The 24,756-nt window shown below is 24.9% G+C and overlaps 1 protein-coding gene across 1 annotated transcript in view; it reads right to left on the reverse strand.

The window, feature by feature from the left end:
• Positions 1 to 24,756, reverse strand: part of LOC129614143 (lachesin) — a 151,284-nt gene that overhangs the window by 71,589 nt on the left and 54,939 nt on the right. Inside the window, exon 3 of the mRNA XM_055528559.1 lies at positions 15,317 to 15,457. Coding sequence (XP_055384534.1) covers positions 15,317 to 15,457 — 141 coding nt within the window. The remainder of the gene's footprint in view (positions 1 to 15,316; positions 15,458 to 24,756) is intronic.

Here is a 24,756-nt window from a genome sequence, read left to right on the forward strand (position 1 = left end):
TTTTTCGCAATTAAGAGTTAAAGCATTCTGTGAAAATGTAATAAAAATTCTTGTTACCTGGTTAGTAAAGCCGGAAAATTTTTGTTTTTTTTTCACTTTTTATTGTACATAAAAGTTTTCAAAAACTGAAAAACTAATAATAAAATATTCACAACGCTAAATTTATTATGATTGCACGCATCGTATAGGTTTAGTATACTTGTATATAGGTTGGTATACAGACGGTGCTAGAGAATGATAAAGTAGTTTTTAAATTCTTAAACATAAAAAAGATTACGTTTTAAGATTTAATTATACGTTTATCCATATACACACGTATTATGTAAGGTATACGATACGTAAATCCTGTGTTTTTTTTTCTACTTGAAATCATACAATTTATTAAGAATTTAATTATCCTTAAACTAATCTGAGATGGTTGAATGCAATTTTATTTAATTTTTAATATTTTGAAATTTAAATAATCAGAAGTACGTGTATTAAATGCCTTGAGCCTCATTAACTTAATAAAATATTTAAGAATAATTGAAACTTAAATTAATGAAAAAAAAATTAGTTTCACCTTATAAGACTATCAGCTAATATGATAAAAGTTATTTAAAATCATTGGGTTGAAGCTGATATTTTTTCATAGCTATGCCGAGCACGAAATTTTACATAAGTGTTATGGCTTGCTTAAAACTGGCATTTTCAACCAAAGAATAATGATAGAATATTAAAGGTTTCCTGACTTGAAATTTGAAAAACAAGCCTGAGTTTTCTTTTCACCTAATGATTTAAGGGTTTATGTAAATAAGTTGTAAATGCGGTTTATGAATCATACAGAAATCTGAGAGCAGAAGTATATAATTTTAATCATTATTGTGAATGAATAAATTTTTTCTTTGTGTATTTGAAAAATTGTTATTTTGTTAGAATTAAAATCAAAAATTTTTAGATATTACAAACTTTTGCAATTTTGACTAATAAATTTACGCATGAAGTTGAAATGGAAATGTAGGGGTTGCAAATTTTCAAGTTCAAAAAGTTACAAATTTTCATATACGAAAGAGTAATTGGAGAAAAAGAAGACAATGGAACAAAATCATAAATTAAATCATTAACAAAAATTTTTCATTTCTGAGAGGTTTTTGAAACAATACTCTCACAAATCCAATTAAAATGTGCTCTCCACAAATCCGTAAATTAATATAATGCTTTTATAATTAAACCACGATCACATTTCTTTAAGAAAGAGTCAGATTATTTGGCACCATTATTCTCCTTGAAACGTTTTTTAACTTTTCGGAATTTAAGAATATTATTTTAGATTCTATTTTATAATGAAATTTGATGAAATAAAAATCAAATTTAAAATAACAAATAATAAAAGACCAACAAAAAAATTTTTTAAACTGGCAATCCTGTATATAATATCCTTTAAACATAAATAAAATAAAATAAAAATGGATAAAATTCAAGCATTCTGTAATTTGTTCTTTAAATAGCAAATGAAGAACTATAAAAAAGGGTTAGAACAACTTAAATTGCATATCATAAAATATATCGCGAGCTCTCTTGTCTCAAAACCAGTAAAAGGATAATACAAAATGAAAATATCCTTTTTTTTCTAACATACAAGTAATATTTAAGCATTACTTTTTTTCCCTTTTATGTGAAAATTATATATAGAAAAGATTTTTCTGGTTTTAAAAAAAGGGACATAAAAAAGAGTGTTATGCAAAACTACTTATTTTTGTCGCAAATTCAGCTCAAACAAACACATACGTATTGGAAGGAGAATACAATATCTTGCATATAATATTGTGAATCCCCTGTGAATCTACAAACTGTTAACAATATTGCCGCACCATCAAAAGATTATAGAATGTAACGAATGAGATTATTTTAGTTTATTTTTGTTTCTTTATTTTTTATTTTTTTTGTCATTTTATATCTATGATTTTTTAACAAAACGCGGCGCGGCGGTGACTGCCTTAAGCGTTGAATTTTTGTAAGTTGCTTGCAAAATATAATTTTTATACATTGAAAATATCTGCAAGAAAATTTTTTTTAATGCTATGATTCAGGTTTTATAGCTTTTCTTATTTATGTATCATATTATGTAGTATAATTGAAAAGTTGTGTGTTTGTTTGTTCTATTAAAACGAAAAGAAAAGAAAAAATTAAATAAAATGGGGTTACAATAAAAATGGTCGGTGGTGAGGTGATAAAATTTCTGGTTTTTAGATAAGAAAATCTATATAGAGTAGAATAATAATATTATACAAAGTATATCAGAGCGCGATGACAGATGGTTTAAAATTATATGCAAGAAGAAGTGCTAAAAAAAAAAGATAAAGGTAAAAAGAAAAACGCTTAGAAGGCGCAATATTTTATTGCCATTTTTATTTTTGTTTTTTTTTTTTAAAGAAGCTTTAAGAAAGGATACAAAAGTATTTCTATTTTGTTGAATTCTTTTGCTTCTTATTGTTCTTGCTTTCCTATATGTGAATGAGCAAGAAAATGTTAAAAAAGAAAAATTATGCGACAATATTTTGGAATAAATTTCTGATTAAGTTTTTGTTGTTGTTGTTATTGTTATTGCTTGAAAAGGATTTCTTTTGTATCACTTCAAAAATTATCCCACTTTATATATAGGATATTTAAATGCTTTTCTTTATATATATATATGTATTTATATATAAGAACAATTGATTGACATTATATGATAAAAAACCATAAATTGGCTAGACTTTAAAATAAATTTAAAATTTATCTGCGGTAATTTGTTAAAGTGATGATGAAAATTTTTTTATTTTCATTTAAGGAAAACTAAAGTTCCACTCCAGTATTTAATTTTTAATATTAAAGCAGGAAAACTTGTCTATTAATGAATATATTAAAAAATGAATATTTTCGTTATTAATATCTTGTACGGGAGAGTTCCTATAAGCAAGCATCAGAGATATTTCAGAATTCTTCAATTTTAATTGTACATAAGTTTAGTCGTACCAGATGTAGATATAAGTTCAGTCGTACCAGATGAGTCAAGTCAATCGGAATAGCGTGCATTTAATTTTGTAATACAACATTCTATTACAATTTTCTGTAAACAAATGTGCGTATTAAACGAAGCACTATCCTGCAAGTTATGAATTATTACCATCAGAAATTTGTGTGTTGTGCTAAACATTGACCTTAAGAATAAACTTTAAATTTAATACATTAGATGACGTTTCTTTCATTGAAATTTACAATTTTACTATTAGATGTGGGCTTATTTGTAAAAACGTTTACAAATTAGGTATTTTTTAAATATTTTAAATCGTGCTAAACAATTTATTTAAATAAAAAATCAGATCTTCGTCTTCTTACTTTTTTCGAAAATGTTGTATGAATTTTTTAAAAGAAATTAAGACATAAATGCGAATATGTTGAATAACAACAATTTAGAAAAATTTATGAGCTTTAATTAATTATCAACTTTTTAGATTCTAATAAGCCTCATTTTATTATATTTTATTTTTATCTTTCTACTAGTTTCGTACAAGACCAAAATTGCACCACAACTTACACGAGGTCATCGCTCTAATTCAAAGCTTTATAGGGAACAGAGTTCATATTAATTCCAAATAATTTATTTCAAATTTCTAGTTTTCTTCGTTCGTGTTAGGAAATTCCTCATTCTTGCTTAATTCAGAAATCAGTTACATAATTTTATTTTATAAATATGCAATTTAATTTAATTTTTTTTCTAAATTTAATAAAAATTTTTTTTTAAAAATTTAATTTTATTTCAATAATTTTCAAAAATATTTTTTTTTTATAATATTAAACATGTAAAAAGTACACATGTTAAACAAGTCATGTAATTTACATCTTTATAATATACTAAATGTAAATAATATGTACCACATACATATCAATTATATAATATACATTTGTACATAAGCATGTATATGTGAATAAATTTTTATAACAAAAATATAATTTGAAAATGCGTACAAGTAATTGTTAAATTTCAATAGTACCCATATTTTTCACAAAATTGTTTCTACATAATGTGGGTATTATTTTGTATATACATACTATACATAAAGCAGGATATGTAGGAGGATATAATAATATGTGTAGGATATTGTTATATTGATAATATTATACAAGTTCAGTAGATTTCATGAACTTTGTTTTTATTGGAAAAACTTTAAATAAATTTTCTATATTAGTTTATTGTTCCTTTATTAGCAATTTACACGAGAATTTTATGTACGTATATGTATATGCATGCATGTGTATATGCATTACAATATTAAATTTTTTCCTTATTTACAATATTTAGAAAATATTTTTAATAGAAAAATTCATACTTTTTGTAAGGATTTTCAATATTTTTAGCACTTTTCCAAAAAAATTTTGAAAAAAAGTGCTTATTAGTTTCACTCTGTCCGTCCGTCCGTCCGTCCGACCATCCGTCCGTCCGTCCGTCCGTCCGTCCGTCTGTCCGTGTGTCTGCTTACAAAACTTCTACATTCTTAAAGATAGAAAGCTGAAATTTAATACGTACATAGATCTTTACTAGAAACTTATTTTCGTAGAACAAAATTTTTACCTATCTCCCCCCCTCTGGAAGTTATACCCCCCCAAAGCACTAAAAATGGCCTATTTTAACTATTTGTTGCAATGAAACCATAAGCATTTTTGAAATTTTTCAAACGCAGAAAGGCAATGGCTTGCTTCCCCTACCGCGGTATACTATAGTTAAATTTTAGAAAAACAAAATGGCCGTTGAAATTTACCGTTATCTAAAGTCCTTTTTTTCCAAATTTTTGATGTCGCTTTTCTTCTAGACCCCAGTCTGTAGAAGCTTGAAATTTTAGGGGCTTTTAGACATTAACAAGTAGTTTCGTTAGAATAAAATTTTTTTCCATCTCCACCCCCTCTCAAGTTATAGCCCCTTGAAATTTTGTAAAATTTGAGTTTTTGACACCTTATATTTCCGAAACCGCAAGCATTTTCAAATTTCTATAAACACTAGAAGCTAAAGGTAAATTCCATGACATTAAAAAATATAATTATTTTTCTTAACTCACGCAATTAACCCTTAAAATCGAGCATTATGTTAACCCCACTTTATATTAATTTTTGCTTTATTTCAAAGACTGCATGTATGCATCATCCTAAATATATGCAATTCTAGAAATAGTTTTGTATATGAATGAAAATAATTTTAATAGCGTGATAGGTATACATACTCGTAGACTGTTACAGAATTTTCACTTGTTGAAGGGAAAAGTGCTACAATACAAACCATTGGTTTGACCCAACTTTATTTATTTATTCATTTTTAGCACTTTTCCAAAAATTTTTTGAAAAAAAGTGCTTATTAGTTTCACTCTGTCCGTCCGTCCGTCCGTCCGTCCGTCCGTCCGTCCGTCCGTCCGTCCGTCCGTCTGTCCGTGTGTCTGTTTACAAAACTTCTACACCCTTGAAGATAGAAAGCTGAAATTTTATATGTACATAGATCTTTACTAGAAACTTATTTCTGTAGAACAAAATTTTTACCTATCTCCTCCCCTCTAGAAGTTATACCCCCCCAAAACCCTAAATATGGCCTTTTTTAACTATTTGTTGCAATGAAACCATAAGCATTTTTGAAATTTTGCAAACGCAGAAAAGCAGCGGCTTACTTCCCCTAGCGCGGCATACTATATTTGAACTTTAGAAAAACAAAATGGCCGTTCAAATTTACCGTTATCTAAAGTCCTTTTTTTGCAAATTTTTGATGTCGTTTTTTTTCCAAACTACAGCCTGTAGAAGCTTGAAATTTTAGGAGCTTTTAGACATTATCAAATAGTTCATTTCGCTAGAAGAAAATTTTTTTCCATCTCCACCCCCTCTCAAGTTATCGCCTCTTGAAATTTGTAAAATTTGAATTTTTGACACCTTATATTTCCGAAACCGCAAGCTTTTTTAAATTTCTATTAACGCAAAAAGTTAACGGTAAATTCTATGAAATTAAAAAATATAATTATTTTTCTTAACTCACAAAATTAAACCTTAAAATCGAGCATTATGTTAACCCCACTTTATATTAATTTTTGCTTTATTTCAAAGACTGCATAAATCATTCATCCTAAATATATGCAACCCTAGAAATAGTTTTGTATATGAATGAAAATAATTTTAATAGTGTGATAGGTACATAGACTACATAGACTGTATTTAAAAGCAAAATTTTCATTTGTTGAAGGGAAAAGTGCTACAATACAAACCATTGGTTTGACCCAACTTTATTATGTTTAAGCACGTGCATAAAAATAATGTGTTATTATGGACATACTGATTCCATTTTTCAAGGAATAACTGTTTTTTTTTTTGATTTTCTTAAATTCATATGATCTATATTCTTCTACATTTCCATTTCTGTTTTCATAAGATTAGCCTCTCTTCTCTTATTTAAATATCTCGAAAATATCGAAACAATTGTTCCGATAAAAAAAAATAAAAAAAAAAATTTTTAAAGTTTCTGGATTTTTTTACAAAGTTTTGCAGACCTTCTCAAAAAAAATTCTCAGTCACCTATATTATATGGTTTTGAATAAAAAAAAAACTTATAAAGGATAACAAAAAAAAATGTAATTAGTTTTTATTGAAAATTTTTTTAATTTAACTTTAAATTTTGCATACTTTGCCTGCATTTTAAGTTGTTCAATTTTTTAAAATTTACTTTTAATGAGGTTAAGAAATTAATATAGGCAAAAAAAAAAAACTGAAAAAAGAAAAAAAAACAAATATTGTCTTAAAATTGCAAAGAAGTATAGTAAATGAGGAACAAGGACGAAGAATGGAATAAAAAGCAGTATAGAAGAAAATTTCACGTTTTCTCTGAGACGACAAGAACTTGTGTACGTGATTCAATTTTTTTGTTTCTTATAATTTTTTATTATTTTCTTTACCATTATGAATAGTGAACCAAAAAATTGCTTTGCTCCAATTTTGAAAACTTTCATTTAAAAGTTGGAAATTCTTTTGTATATAGACAAATAATTTATGTGGGTTAATAACGTTTTTGGTATGTAAAAAAAATGTAAAATAGAAACTGAAAAAAAAATTTTTTTTAAATTCAGTCAATAAAATTGGGGTACAGCTAATAATAATCGCTTGGGACTTATCTAGACTGTATGCGAATTAAAACAATTTTATGTTTCAATTGATTTTCAGCTGTATACGTGTTTGAATAAGTCGGAAAGATATTAAATTACTCATTATATGGAAGTAATCGCTTACTAATTAAGAAATTAACTATTTTGACTGATTTCGTTTGACAGCATGCATTACTCTTACCATAAAGTGTTGCTGGTTGTGTTGTATGTTTTTCTACTTGCGTATTATACCATTTTTTTTAAATTGTCAACTCACAAGTTGTAATTACGGAAAACTGGGGTATTATTAAAAAATTAAATTAAAATTCTAGCCATCTCTATATTCTTATACGCACATATGTGAATCAATTTTACAATATAAAAATAATTCAATGTCAATTCAATATCAAATTCACTTTATGTAGTAGAACAATATGGTGGTGTTGTTTAGACTCAAATATTGTCTGCATTTCCCATACATACAACGAAATCAAATTCCGAATTTTACAATGTACGAATTATAAAAAATTTATTCTACATACTTTCACTATAAAACAAGTTTAATCATACAAAAATAAAGTCATAATTCTAATTTCTATACTTTTGTAATCGCATTCTTAAGCATATTTAAGTGGTTCTGTTTTTCCTCCATCTCATGTTCCATATGAATTAACCAATCTATTTTTTTATTTATAAACTTTTTTTTTTTTGGAGCGATAAAAAAGGATGCTTAAATATTTACTATTATTTTATGTACATATGGAGAAGAAAAGAGAGAGAAAAGAAAGAAAAAAATTCGATTGCCTCACTTTGAAAGGATAACGTTATACTCGTACTCTAGTGATGTTTCTTCACGAAAACTTTCTGAAATTTCTGAGCATTTCTTAGAACGAAAAATAGAGACTTGTGCGATAATAAAAAAGAAGAAAGATAATAGCGAGGTTGAGAAACGGATAAAAAAAATTTTCATGTTTCTTTTCCTTTTCTACTATTTTTTTTTCAAAAAAAAAAAGGGTAATAAAGTTGGTTGAAATGAACAACTTTTAGAACTTTTTTTTTTTATATGCTAAACTTAATATTTCACAGTTAAATTTTAGAACTTAATCAAGAGAATATCTTCAAAAAATTTGATAAACTTCAAAAAAAAAAAAAATAAAAATAGAAGAGGAACAACAAAAACTTAAATGAGCAATCCTTTTTTCTTTCCTTTTACTTTAAATGATATAAAACCGTTATTATCTTTAGTTTTTAAGTAGCAATCTAATTAACTAAAGTTAAAAATGTTTGAAAGATTAAAACGTTGCAATTTTATAGCAGGATTCCAGGTGCATTTAATTTTTCGATTTTAAATGCACAAAAAAAACAAAAAAAAACCGAAATTTTTTTTTTCCTTCCCTTGATGATAATTTCTACAGGTGAAAGATTACGTAATATGTAAAAAACGAAAGAAAGAAGAGGGAAAATTAAGTTTTTTTTTTTGTTTGTTTCGCCTCAGAGTTTTTTAAGGTCTCTTAGTGAAAATCTTATTGAATATTCAGGTTTAAATTTTCCTTTTTGTTTCATTCCATTTATATTCAGTTTTTATATTTTGTTTGCTCTAAAGATATAAAATCCTGAATCACTCGTGAATGTAGTTGCGAATTTTTATTTTAAATTTGGAATTTTACTTATAAAGAAAGTAATTTGAATTAAAATTGTTAATGAGTAAAATAAAAGTAAATATAAGAGTAGTTTGGCTAGAATGCTATATAAAACATTTTTTTTGCATATTATGCAAAAAATGATTTGAATGTTCTAAAAGTTTTAATGAAAAATATTCAAATTTTGCATTTTGTATCGAATAAAAATGAATAATGTTAATTTTAATGTTAAGTCATTTTTGTAATAGTTATTTTGGCTGAAGAATAACTCGTTATGGTATGGCATATAAAGTGTCATTATTATTATTCCCTAAAATGAATTTCTTCAACTGATTGTGTTGAACTTATTTAATTTATTGTGGACAAAAATTCGGATTGTTTGAATTAATTTACTTGCGATGAACGTTTATAAAATAATCACATACTTGAGTTTTTCTAAGAATAAAATTTAATTTGCAACATGTAGCAATTAAAATTAATACAATTAGATATAAAATTTAATTATTGTTTCATTACACTGTTCAGGTTTTTTCTTCTTGCAAAACAACATTTGGAATAGGAAGGCAAATAACTTTTTTCAAAAAGGTGGAGAAAGATTCAAGTTACACATAATGACGTCCTGGTGATCACGGTGTAGTTGTAGCGAAACAGCAAGTTATGCCAACTGGGATGCAGTACACTTGCTACACCTACCACGTCAACCAAGCAAAACATATTTGTGTATTGCTTCTAGGCTCCTTAAGACTTTTAAGGAATAGGCGCTGTTCCTGTTCATCGTTCATAAATGAAAGTTTCGTTTTAAAATACCTAATGGATATGCGTTTGAGGTGCTATTACATAACAGGTAATTTAATAAATAAAACCACGAAATATCATTGAGATGAAATTAAAAAATGCATGTATTCCATTTGTCAATTGAATAGGGTGGAAAATATATGAAAATTTTTCTTCTCTTGAACTGCAATATTTTTACAAATTTACCCATAATTTTTCCAAAAAAAATCCTTAATATTTTGTTGAAAATTTTGACAGTAACACAAATTTTTATTAAAATTTCCTGTATGACAAATTTCCTTTAAAAAAAAAAAATATAATAAAATTCCTATTTTATCATAAAAATTTGCATCTTCCCTGTTTTTTGTTTTTTTTTTTCTTTTTTGCTAAAAAACAATATCACCATTTTGGTAATCGTTTTTTTTCTGTTTTGCAAATCACTGAACTTAAGTAAATGTGATTTTATGTATTTTCCAATAAAAATTCAAAAAAAAAAAAACAAAAAAAAAAATTTAAAATAAATTTCCCATTTTTATTAACATTTTAAATTGATTTGGTTATTTTTATACTCTGATGAATCACACGCTGCCGATACAAAATAAAAATTTTTCTCATTTTTTGTTAAAATTTTGTATTTTATGCCTACATAAAAATACTGAAAACGATAAGCAAATCAAAAAAAAAATAAAATAAAATCGTCTTAACATTTACACAAATTTATCTACATAAAATATACTGTCACTTTTCTATTAAAAGCTTTTTATAGTCTTGTAAACCAGAAATTTTCATTTAAATGTGTAGCTGATTAAGTTAATAAAGGAACCCGAAGAGCATCGGAGCACAACATAAAGAAAAAATTTTATCTAAGCTTGATGTTAATGGTGTTAAGCAAGAAAAAGAAAGAAGACAACAACAACAGTGAAAAAGATCTCATTGTGTATTCAAAAGGATGTATTTTATTTTTTGTATTATTGGGACACACATAAAACATAAATGAAAATTTAAAGGACAATATAAAGAATGATCTGCCAAAAAAATGTTGAATTTTTAGAGGAAAAATTGAAAATATATTAAGACACACGCTATATAGGCGTAGGAAATGTGTTTAAAAAAAATGTTAGTATAAATAAGGAAGAAGAAAAAAAAGCGAAAATATAAAGTAATCAAAAATCATTGAATGGAACGTCTCAAATTTAACGATAAAACCGTAATGATTCTAGGAAGTTTTATTTTTTATTGCTTCAATTTTAATATTTTATTCCCGTCTCCTTAACAAAAACCACAAGAAGAAATAAAAAAGGACTTAATGTCTTTTTAAAAAAATTGGAAAAAAGAACGAAAACGGCCAGACTGGAATTAAAAATCAAATTAAATAAATTAGCAAAATGAATAGTTGAAATTCTAAGACAACATTTAATAATGAATTTGATTTTTGATTAACTATTTTAACATAACGAGATGAGGCTTTATTGAAACGGGTTACCTGATTTCCTACTTTATAGTAGTTTTACTGCAATTTTATTGTATACGAATATTTTACCACTTAACCGCTATTAAATAAATTTATTTCTGACTCAAAGCTTCTTATTATCAGCACGTTTTCGGCATAACTCATTAAATCCCAATCTAAATTAATTTTTTTAATCTTGAAATTTGAGTAATTTTATTACAAATATTATGAATTTTCTTTAGCAATCGAATATTCATTATAATTTTCCTTTTTATATGTATTTTAAAGGATAACACAAAAAAAAAATATTGAACAACCATAAAAGAAAGCATTTTATTGAAAAAAAATTTAAAGAAAACTGAACGCTTTAATCATTTTTACGATTATTTTAATCTTATCGTTTTTTAATGTGATTAAATTTAGTGTAAATAAAATTCTGAAAATCTTCTATTTTTTATACAATATTTTGTTCTCTTTATTATAATTGGGTTTTCTTTAAAAAAATTTTGATCAATTGATCTTTGCTTTTAATATGTGCCGTTTCTGAATTTCATTTTGTCATTTAAAAATTTAAGTTTTTGTTCATATAAAATTTAGACAAGAATAAAGTTAAATGAACTGCTGTACTTTAAAAAGACACGCAATAGTATGCTTTGAGCATGGTAATACAAAAGCAATGTAGTTACTATATAAAATAATAAGATTTTTTCGTAGAGATGTTGGAGCTAATTGAAATTATAAAATAAATTTATAACCTGATTTAAAAAAATTAGTACATCAAACGTTATTTATGTATTCGAAAAAATGAGACCACATAAAGTAAAAATAAATTTAAGGACATGCAGAAAATTTTAGATTTTAATAAATTAAAAATTTGAACAATTTTGAATGCTGAACTTTAATTATCATAATTACAACTTTTAGTTTGAAAACTAAAATAGTCCAATTTCATATTTCGAGGAGAAGAAATTTTGTCCAACTCGGGTAAGATTTTCAAAGTCTACAAATGGTGCCAGTATGTGTAAACGGACTTTGAGACAAGAAAATTTCATATTTCTTAATTTTCCAATATTCGGAAAAAAATTGTTCTACTCAACTCCATATGCGATAATGCGTAAGCAGGTGTTTGAAAATTTTTATTTTCGTAAGGCAATTTGTAGACCTACTGGTGATAGAGATTTTAATTATGTATATGACGTAGTGGGCTTTTCAATAGATTATAAAAATATTGAAAAATTAAAAAATCTAAATTTTTGCAAGTTTTTTTTAAAAGACCCTAAGCTAGTGTTGGATGTTTAGGAAAAACACTTTCATGTACATGTATAGAAATTGCTAGAAATAAGGCAATTAAAATGGTAACAGATAATTAAATGTTCCTAATGTTTCAGCTTTGATATTGTTGGTTAAATAGTATATGTGTGTTGCTAAGCTTCATGGATTAACCTCTAAACAGCAGTAAATATTGCATTACATTACTTCTATAGCTCTACGTTGCACCTATAGGTGAATACACGTTATCAGTTGTACTTCCCATACGTATGTAATGGTATAGTTTTAGGTATAAATTATAATTTTAATGTAATAGACTTATTGGCTGTAATATACATATACTCGTACTATACAAATTGTCAAAATAAATACAAAAATTTTTGACATTATACGAGTATACACAAAGTTTTAGCTGAATAAATTGAAATCTTTTCCAAACTTTAAAATAAATCGCGTGTATATATGAAAACTTTATTAGTTTTTGTACAAACAATTTCTACATTAATTTTAAATAATCATTAAATTTAATAATTCAAGAAAAAAAAGAAAAGAAAAATGTGTTTTATGAATTATAGAAAATTTTCTTCTAGTTATGGTCTGCCCTTAAATTATAATAATTGTCTTTTAAAAATAAAATATTATTTATGTAGAACCAATCGCTTTTGTATTTTTAACCATTATTTCTATAATACTGAATTGAATGAGTTCCCAAAAATATTTATAATAATTTTTTATAATTTATAGCTTTTCTTTTTCGAAGATTTAGTAATACAAAAATCCTTCTTTTTTATTTCTTGATCTAGTATGAACTTAAAATTCATAAGCGTATTGTTATTATAGAACATTATTCATAAAAAAGTTTGTTTTTATAGAAGAGAATATAGAAGATTTTACCATAAATATTTTGTTTGTTTATTATTTTCTATATTACTTGGAATTATTCAATTTACTTAAAATTTATGTCATTTCTAAAGGGATGAGAAGAAAATATTATAAAGAAAAAAGAGAAAAAATCAACTCCACCCATTCAATTAAAAAAAAAAAAAACAAAAATTCAAGCCCCAATAATTTTTTTCTTCTACTTAGCTATTGTAATATTATTTTTCGGTCATTACCCCTAAAAATCTGCAAACAAAAATAGAAAAAAATAAGAATAATATTAAAATTATATTTATGAATATTATTATAACGGAATGGCGAATAAATTTCTCTTTTATTCTCTATTATTTTTCTATTTATTTATTTATTGTGTTTGTATTCTTTATTTTAAAGTCAATTTTATTCCCCTTTCTTGTTTTGATCATTTTCTGTTTTGTTTTGCTTTATTTTTCTTTGTTTGTTATACCAATTTTGATACCGGTGACATCATTTTACTTCAGGATGACAGCAAGATAAAAGGAGAGAGTATAAAGAAAAACAAAACATAAAAAAAAAAAGGAAAAACTTTATCCTGCTTGACACTAACGCGAAACTTTTTTATTTCTCTCATGTCTGTCCATCACTGTTGGCTTTTTTGTTTGTTTTTTTTTTTTTATTCTCAAAATATCTTCTCTTTTGTTGTTTTGTATGGTGAATTTGCATTTTTTATATATTGAAGTTTTTATTTATTATACCTGCATATTTTTTTTTTTTTCATTTTCAATTTACAATGGTTGAATTGCTTGGAATGGTTTCATATGCTGTTTGAATATAACTATTTTAAAGGCTGGTGAATGCGCCTCCTCCAATTTAAGTTTTAAATTGAAATTTTCATTTTTTAGATTTGTATTTTGAATATATTTTTTATTATACATTAAATAATAATATAGTAAAGTACTTTTGTTTATTTAAAATTTCAAAAAGAATATTTTTAAGAAATATTGCTCTTTAAACAACATTTTGCTGTTTATTCAAAAAAATGGTGTTTAAACTTCCGATTTTATTGAATTCTATAAATTTAATAATGGTAATACTTAAAAAGACAAGTTTTATGAATTAATTATTCGAAAGTTCCTACATTTTAAAATTTTATTTTGACCACACATAACGAAATTTATAGTACAATGCTCAGTTAAGTGAGAAAGAAATGGTCAGCTCAGTGAATAAAAAATTAATTAAAAAGTAATAGACTTTTCTTATATTTAAGGCATTTTATAAATAACCCGAATATCAAACATAAAGATATCTATGTGATAAGGGTAGCAGAAAATCATTTGATTGTTCTGCTTGCATGACAAAAAAAAATTTCTTTTAACATTTTATCATGAATAAGATTGTTAAATAAAAGTTTTGAGAATTGTAGCGAATTGTTGGTTAGAGGTAAAGATTTCATACTTTGCGACGCTATTAACCACTCCATAATGAGGCAAGAAACTTTTGTTTTACCATTTTTGACTAAAGAAGCTGAAGCTTTTGAATAAATAAATTAATATGTTTTTAAAAATTAATAAAAATTCTATTTAAATTAATGCAGTAATTAAGGACAATTACCTGACATTGAAAATTGAGAAGGTTAAAATAAAAATCGAAATGAAATTCAAGCGATAGAAAAACTAAATTCCGCCATTATTCAATAAAACGAAATTATTCAAAAATTAATCAAAAAACAAAGTTGTTATTAAATGTCGCAAGATTCAAATTCTTCAGAAAAAATGCAAAACCCCGAAACTTATTCAAAATGAGACTGAAGTTTAAAAGGAAATAAAATTTCTTCTATAATGTTATTGAAACCGAGTTAAATGAGAAAACATTTTTAAATTAAATTTCGATTCGTTTTCTCTTTTATTATGAAAAAAAATTTTTTTTTTGTTTTTCATTCTGGTTCAGTAATATACACACATATTCCCAGTGTACCTAGGTATAAACCATACGCAATAACAACTTTATTTTTTTTAACCTCATTTATTTATTTATTTTAAAATTCAAAAATATAAACAAAATAAAAAATAAATAACTAATAAAATTTTACATTTCGTATTATATATAAGCAACTCTAAATACTCCAATGTACAATAGTAGATCTACTATATCTACATAATATACGTAACATGTAAAAAAATAATATAGAAAATAAAAATTACCATTTGGTAAAATATTATTCTTTCGGCTCCAAGTAACATTCGGCGTGGGATTTCCTGATGCTGAACATTCAATTCTCACTGATGCTCCTTTTTTGACTTGCAAATGTCCTCCAGAACTAATATGATGTATTCTTGGTGGAACTGTAAAATAATAAAATAAAAGATAAAATAAGTAAATATTATAATATTTTTGAATATAAACGCACAAACACAATGGTATACACATAAAATATATTATAGGAAAAAATTTCCCTTATAACGGAAATAAAGAGAAAATTTTATTCATAATATTCACGGAGTTTTTTGTTTTTCCTATTTATATGGAAAATATCTTGAAATAAGAAAACTTTTTGAATAAAATAAAAAAAAAATTTCTTTTATATTGCATTTTTTATACTTTTTTTGTTGGGTCTCCGCTCTTAACATCATTGATTCTGTCTATTTGGGGTTTTTATAGTTTGACTTTTAGGTTTCTAAACTTTCTTTTCTCTTCTTTTACTTCTTTTTTCTTACCCTAGTTAAAGTTTTGTTTTTTTTTGCCATTTTCTGTTATTATTTATTGGTTTTTATTAAAAAAATAGAAAAGAGAGAGAAAACAAAACAATAAAGTATAAAAAAGTTATGATGAAGTTCAATTGAAATAAAAAACAAAATAGAGAAAAGAGGCCAAATAAAATAGTTAAAAGACAAAGAACGAAGCATAGTATATTGTACTGGTGTATAAAAAAATGGAGAGAATAAAATAGAGCTATAGAAAATATTTTCAATATAATAGAAAAATCATTGACCAATTCCCATTATTATCAATCCTAACCCTTGTAATATGAAAGAAAGAAAAAAAAAAAAATTCAATAAAAAACGAAAAATGAACATTTTTTTTATAAAAGTGTAATAAAACGACATTTTTTTTTGTTTCCTACTTTTCTATTCCATACTTTTTCTATATATATCTAGTATCTAAATTGATTGGCTTTTAAGAGTTAATAGTTATTGGCTGTGATCAAAATTGAAACATGGGTGAGGATATAACGTTGGTACTTTTAAAATCCTGTTAATGTTTTTTAACAGCAATTTGTCTGATGTTATAAAAAAGTGACAACTAAGTGATATTTTATATTGCAGTTCAAAACTTCTAATTCTAAATGGTTCTAATTAAAATCGAAAACTACAAATTCGAAACGATCGTTGAAAGATTGATTAAAATTTAGAAGAAACTGTTTCAAACCTGAGTGTTTTAATCCTTATTTAGATAAACAGTCTTATTCTAAGGAGCAAATGCATGCAGATGACATAAGCACTATACATCATAGTTAGATTTTATCGTAAAAAATTAGATATTATTGTTACAAGCACAAGTCATGAAAGTCGTAATGACCATGTTAATGAATTTTTCGGTATTACTTTACTTCGTAATTCGCTTCTTAAATTTAGTAGTTCAAAATATTGAGTTATTTATATAGTTTGCGTAATTTGTGTAATTGTTAGAGTCAAATGGCTGTAAACCAAATAGTTCTGCCGGCTATTTGTCAATTTTCAAAGATTTTAATCTAGTTATACAATGAAATTTCCATATATTCCGTTTCTATTCTATAGCGAGACTGTCTGACCAAATATATCACTCTCGAACTAAATCACTTTTTATTAGGAAAATACCTTTTTAACAAGACAACAACCATATCCCTTATTTTGGTCACCATTTCCCGTCATTTGAATATCGAAACAAATTTCAAAAAACATTTATTATATCATAATTCCTATCGCTAATAAGCAAGAGAACAAGTACACACAAAAGGGGAAATATGAAAAACAAAAAAATTTTCTTTATGTGGATCAATTCTCTTATACGTAGACTATTTTTCTTTCGACCTTAAGTGGTCACCGTATGATGGTTCCACTCTATGTTTAAGAATCTTTTATTAATACGTTTGACGATTGACAATAATTTTTTCTTGAAAATTTTCGTAAAAATATAGTTCTAATTTTATGTAGGGATGGGCAATGGTATTCCAAAAATAAAAAATTCAATTCGAATTGAATCTGAAATCTGATTATTATAATGTTTTAATAAAAACTGATGTTTGTAGCTATATACATTGGAAAAACTAAAATCAAGTGCTAAAAATTAAATTATATTGCCATTAACATGAAATTATAGGAAGTTATTATCAGATTTTGCAATTTTCCAATATGTATATATATCTTTTTTGCTATCCCAGTATTTTATTGTTCTGGAATATGAAGAAAAGAAAACTATGCATGACCTTTTCATTTTTTTGCTTATTTTCGGTATGTCAACATTAAATTTCTTTCTAAAATGTTAGCATTTATCGACCAATGACATTAAATATTATAGTTTTTCTTTTCTATATTTCTTCATAATATTTAAGTTGTCACATATACATACATATATGACGTCCCTAAACATGTATATGTATGTACTTTTATTCTAGACGATATTTTTATTAAAAAGTCAACCCTTATAGCTCAACCGAATAGAGTATATGAAAATGTCATCGTAATTTCAATTATATTTACTGTTGTTACTCAAAAAAAAAAAAGATTGTTATAAAAATCACACAAGGAAAAAAAAATGGCACAAAATCAAAAAATAAAAGTCATAAATTTGTTGAGTCCTTTTTTTTAATAATGTCAAGTAAAATGTTTGTTTGTGTGTTGTTCCTTCTATATAGTGCTATATGCAATAATGTAAGCATGCGGTATATTATAAATTATATATCTAAATCGTAATATTTAAGTGAATATGTGAACGTTATTTTATTGATATTAACATTAAATAAGTGACTACATGACATCCATTTTTAATGTTACATATATATATATATATATATATATATATATGTAACTTGACAATTTAATGATAATTGTCCAACACTAATAAAAATGAATGGGCCAGAAAAAATGAAGCAATCATCATATTAGTAAGTGCTTTTACAGGATGATTTTGAAAATAAAAACAAGAATTTTTTGTGAACACTATGAAAATAGTGTTGACTATTTGAAATAATATTAACATAGCGCAGCTCCAACACAACACATCAATTTATGGCATTTATTAATTAACAAAAAAATTTACATTTTGCTTATAATTTGCTCAATTGCTCACTGTGAGGCACAACGACCTGGTTAAACTCACAATAAGCTTTTAATTTCGCTACAAAATTATAAGCATAGTGCTATGGTGTTATGAAGCCTGTATATTCATGGCAGAGCCGAATTTTATAAATCCGAAACCTAATTCACATTGACTTGACGATGCAAAGGTCGCCAACAGTAGCTATTCATAATGAATAAGCATGGTTGTCCTTTATTTTATTTGGTTGAATCCACAATAGGTGACTTGGCCGTTGAGATTGAAAAGGCAAACTCCGTCACAGATATCTTCTTCACTCCTTTTAAGTGTACCATTTAACGTTTAAATCACCCTATCATAATAATACAATACAATTTTAGCCGAATATAATTTTCCACTTTAAACATTGTATGCATTTATCTACAATATTTTTTATACAATCTACAATATATTGTAGAAAAATTAAAGAAAGTTTTTATTACAAAAATGTTTTAAGAAAATTTCTTTGCCATATTTTTGTTTTTTTTTGCCAGCGACATAAGAGCGGAAACGTAAAGGAAATTGTTGAGAAATATTTTTGATTTTTATATAATTTTTTAAAGGATTTAAAATTTTTCACGAAATTTGGTTATATGGAATAGGAAATATATGTATATAATAATTTTGTAAATTTAATATAAAATTTGCAATATTTCTATATGCTTTCAATTATGCTTAACTAAATTAGAGTTAGAGTGAATTTAATAAAGAAAATCTTCCTCATTTTTAAGTATTAATTTTTAAATACTTAAATATGTATGATCCAATTTAATGAATCATTTAAAAAATAGTTAAGTGAGTCATTAAAACAAGCCAAGTAACAACAGTGTTAATGGGAGTATTGAAACGGTCTTGGAGTGCTGACAGGGCACTGTCTCTTTGATGCAAAAATATTGCAAAAGTGAAAGACGGAAGAAGAAATACTTCTTGAGGGTCTTCTTTCCGATGGTTTGGACGAATTGTTGGATGAATTTTTGGCACGGCTCAAGAGGTTCGTTAAGAAGGTTGATTGCTTTCAATAAATGGAGTCGGGGCTCTTATTTTTTATTGCAGTAGTTGATTTATATAGAGTTTGTCAATGCATCTTCTTATGGATATTTTACTAAATCCAAAATATTAACAAAACTTGAATTAGTTAATAATTAAGTTTTTGGGAGCTTTCATATTTATTGATTAATTTTTTTCATAAGAGTGAATTAATTGCTTTATAATACTAATTACTTTCATTGCTTATTGTAGTCATTATAAATGTTTCATATATTTAAGGTATACGAGCATATCATTCTTCACCCCAGAAGGGTACGAATCACTGAAATACCGTTTTTGAAATATTCTGTATTCTTCTCTTAGCCCAAAAATTTGTTAACCCCTTTCTGGCAAATAATAAATTTCATGAAAGACTTCTTTTCTGTGAAAAAATTCAATTACAAATTAAAGGAAATTTTCCCTCTGTTACTGGAATATTTTAATACAAAATTATTTAAGCAAATATTATTCAATTAAAATATTTCAGAATTTAAAGGATAATAAATACTCTAACCCTTTAAATACTCCTGTTTATCTCAATGCTGATCCGATCAGTTAAAAATTTATTTTATTTTTTCAATTTAATAATATTGCTGTTTACAACATATTTTATAATTATTTCTAAAATAAGTAAATTTTAATTGCATTCTTACATACATATACAAATTTATATATTGTATTTATTAATGAAAATGCAGATGATTACAGAATTATATACAAAAATTTATTCAAATTTCTAACATATTCGAAAAATATTTTCCAATTTTAAAAATCTTTTTTATTTTCTCTTCTAAACTTTTTTAACCCTTTTTTTTTGCCTCTAAATATTATACGATTTTAATATCTTTCGGCTATATTATTGAATTTCTTTTGGGAATCAAAAAAAAAATAACATTAAAATTATTGGGAAAATTTAATTCTCGGGTGTATAATCATAGAATTAATTATATCGAAATTTCATTTTTAAAAATGAGAGTACATACTTGTATTTATTTAGGAATTAAAAGAAAAAAATAAAATCAAAATTTTATTTTCCCCCTTATTTTTATTTATTTATTTTCCTTTTCGCTTTTGGGGGTAAAATTCGGTTTATAAATAAATAATGAATTATTTTTTAATTTATATTGTATTCATACAAAGCTGACATTCCTTTCAAATGTACATATACCATATATCTACATTTTTTGAACAATATTGTGGAATCTCAATAATATAATAAATTATCGGGGAAAAAAACGCTTAAAATAAAAAATAAAAATCAGGAAATAAACAAATTGTCATAAACAGTGATTTAATTTTAAAAATATTTGCATTAATGGTTATTAAATTTTATAAAAACAAGTGTATATACTTGAAAAATTCATACATGTATGTACGTATGTACCCATGTGTATGCAATTATAATTTTTCAATAAACATTTCATATGTACATATAGATTTAAATTTTTGAATAATTATCACGCGGTTTAGGTGAAAATAATGACAGTGTTTAATTATAATAGAAAAATAGTGACCTATTTTTACTGTACAATTTTAAAATGGTATGTTCCACTCTAAAAGTGGTTATACGTTAAAAAAAAAAAAAACAGGAAACATAATTAAATTTAAATAATGATAAATATTATAAATAATGCATAAAAATCGGATTTCGAAAATATTTGAAAGGAATAACATGATTTTCAAAATTTAAGTGCGATTTAATTTTTTTGCTGTAATATTTTTTGCACTGCGTTTTAAATTGAGCTCTTTCTTATTGTACAATAAATAAGTTAGAAAAATTAAATTTCAGAAGAAAAAAATTCATTTCTCCTTATCCTTGTTCTAATAAATTCTCATTTGCCTCAGAGTTTGCCTAATCTTTTTATTCAAATTTCGCGAGAAATTAATAAAAGTTTTTCGTACGACACAAGTAAATGAGAATTCATTCATGAATATTTTATAAAATTTATAGAGTACTAGCATCTTGCAAGCAATTTCTTGCATTGTATATAAATGCATATTATTATTCTAAGGTCAAGGCGTCAGTGAGATACTAATTGCTTTAACAGATATTCTAATAAGACAAAATGTATGTATTTCTATTAAAATTTTTGTATAATTCTTATAAATTAAGGAATTCGTACAAATTATGTAATTAAGTGTGATTATATTGGATTGCGCTGTAATTCTTATTAAAATAAAATAGTGTCTGAAAGCGGTTCATAAAGATGCATTTTTCAATTACATGAATTGGTTCTGCTTCCATTGCGAAATCAAAAATAAGGGTGACTGCCTTTCTAAAATGTTTTCATTTATTTATCAATCATGTTTCCCAAAATTATTTTATATTTAAATTAGCAACCTCTTATATAATTATTATAAAAAATTTGTAATTTGGAAACGAAATTATCAGAAAATTGTAGATTGGGTAATATTATTTAGCAATTATTATGTGTTATTCAACATCGTATTACATGTAAGTATGTTTTACTAAGAGCTCTTATAAAAATAAATGTAATTGTACTTCAGTTAAACACAAAAAAAAAATTTTATTGAGTTTATCGAATAAACAAATATTTTACATTTACATGTACCAATGTTCTCACGAATTTATTCACATTATTGGTATATGTGTGTATTTATGTAGTTCAATTGGTAAATAACCACTTTATACATCAATTTTCAAATAAACAACTTGAATCTATATTTTATTCAAATTTTAGAGAATAATTGAAAATAGTTATAGCTATTACCAAAATAATAATTGCTTATTTAAAACAAAAAAAAATAATTGTAAAATTGAGTGTAACTTGCAATTCTTGTAATTAGCTTTCTAAAACAGGATCTTCAAAATTTTTCTTTTTTTAAATTTACAATTCAAATGTAAAAATTAGTTGTAAAGTATGTTTCGAAAAATCTTATGTAGTCCTTCATAATCCAAATTTTTTAAAATATTATGTGAACAGTGATTAGGTCCCCGACTAACTGTGTGGGTGTAATTAAGAGTCTCACCTATTTTAAACTATTCAACCCTTTTCGCTTTAACTGAAAAATTCATTTAGGTGTTTTCAATTGTACACAAATTTAAAAGCAAGAACTTTTCTAATTTAAAAATTTCAATCCAAACTTGAAAAACTTTAAAACTTAAAAAAAAAACTAAATTTTTTTTTGTCATTAAAATTGTGTTAAAATATCAGTAATGTTTCTCTCCATAATTACGATAATTGTATTTTAAAAAAAAAATTTCAGAATTTTAAGGAAATCTCTGAAATTAGTAATAAATGTTGAAAAAAAAACTACCTGAATGATCTCAATTCACTCGATTTCAATAATTTATTTAAGTACGAGAATGAAAATGAGGAATATGGAAATAATAATAAGACACTTAGTGAAAGCAAATGTCTTACTATTGTAATAACTTTTGAATGCCTTTTTTATGAATAACATGCCAGTCTTTCATTTCCTTTAAATTTACGTAATTATTAATTTTACGTATAAAGTACAGCTTGCATGCATACACAGTACATATACATAACTAAATCTTAGTTAATCATTTACCAATCATATCACAAATTTTTACATAGTCAATAACTTAATTGTTTTACTTCTTCATAACATAAAATGTGTGTGTGTACATACATTTATACAATATTTCCATAATAAGGCAGCACACAATTAATATCATAAAAACAACAATTCAAAATCCAGTGCTAAAATATTATGATTATTTATTATATGTATATTTATATCCTGTACACGTACACCTACAACATATTATGTATGTATATATATATATTCACACAATAATCATAAAATTCAATGAAGTGAATTGAAATTGGCAATAATCTCATCAATAATCAGGATATTATCGATATCAGTATGAAAATTAAAATAAAATATAAATTTAACGTTGTAGAAAATTAAAGTTAACTTAATTAACTGTAAATTACTTTATAGGAAGGTAAATGAGCTGAATTCCTGAAATAAATTAAATATTGAAACCTTAATTAAAATTGAATCAAATATACATTATATGTGAGTAGTATATTATATTTATAAGGATGTAACATTGAAAATAATGTTGTTAAGTTGGTTACTATAATGTCCATCATTACATTACAAAATATTATCAATCAACATCATTATTCATGTTATATAATATTGTTGTGTCCGTATAAAGATGTGAGTTGAATTTATATTTGCTATGGAAACACAATGCGTATGTAAATAAATAATAATTTTCCAAATACTGTTATATGTAGTAGGCAATTAAATATGCATTATGTATGATACTTTTGTAATGCATATGAATAATATAATGAATATATGTGTAAAAATCGTATATGTTTATGTGATGATGGACAATATAGTTTAAATGAACAAAATGAGTAGAACAATTAAAAAAAAGAAAAAAAAAAAAATTATGAAATTAATAATAAAGTTGAATTAAAAAAAAAAATTTTTTTTTTTATGTCCACGAATTAAAATCAATCCTATCAATTTAACTGTGAATGAAATCAATTAAATAAGTGGGCATTATGATTTCTTTTTTATAACGTTTGAGTTTTAAATGAATTAAAAAAAAAAGAAATTAATTTAAATATGAAAAATTAAATTTTTCAATATTCAATTTTAAGACTTTTTAAAAATTAATATTTTCAACAGAGACAATAATGCATTTGAAGTAAAAACACAACAATTGTAAATTACAGAGGGTGGTTTATTAAGGGTTTGGTGTTTAAAGAAAAATCCGGAAAATTTGTAAATTTACAGAAAATTACAGGAATTCTTAGTATATTTCAACTTTAAATAGCTTTTTCAGAAATTTTGTATGTATAGTATTCCGGATCATATCCGAAATTGATCCCAAATTTGTAAAACATATTCGCAGCATATTGGCAGTTTCTGAAATTGATTTCCTCCCGAATTCAATTTTATAAAACAATATTACAATTGAAGCGGTAATTGGACAAATCATATCAACACTGTGCTAGTATTCATTAATACTTTTACTGCATAGCTGATTAATACATAACCTATACGTGATGTTATTCAATTAAAAATATACTTTATTTGCTAAGCCATTTCGATAGTTGCAATTGTATCAAAATGAAGTTTCGTTTAAAGAGGTTAAAATATGAAATTTTATTTTGAATTACAGAAACTTTTATGATTGTGCTAGAAACTAGATATAGAAATAGAGAGCAATTTTCTTACTACATGCGTGGGAAATGTGGGCACAATGCAAAAAAAGTATTATAATAGTGGCAATTTCCTTTCAGGTAATTAAAATATTTGTTTTTTA

This window comes from Condylostylus longicornis, unplaced genomic scaffold, assembly GCF_029603195.1.
Source record: "Condylostylus longicornis isolate FDR11 unplaced genomic scaffold, ASM2960319v2 ptg000104l, whole genome shotgun sequence".
NCBI classification, from domain to species: Eukaryota; Metazoa; Arthropoda; class Insecta; order Diptera; family Dolichopodidae; genus Condylostylus; species Condylostylus longicornis.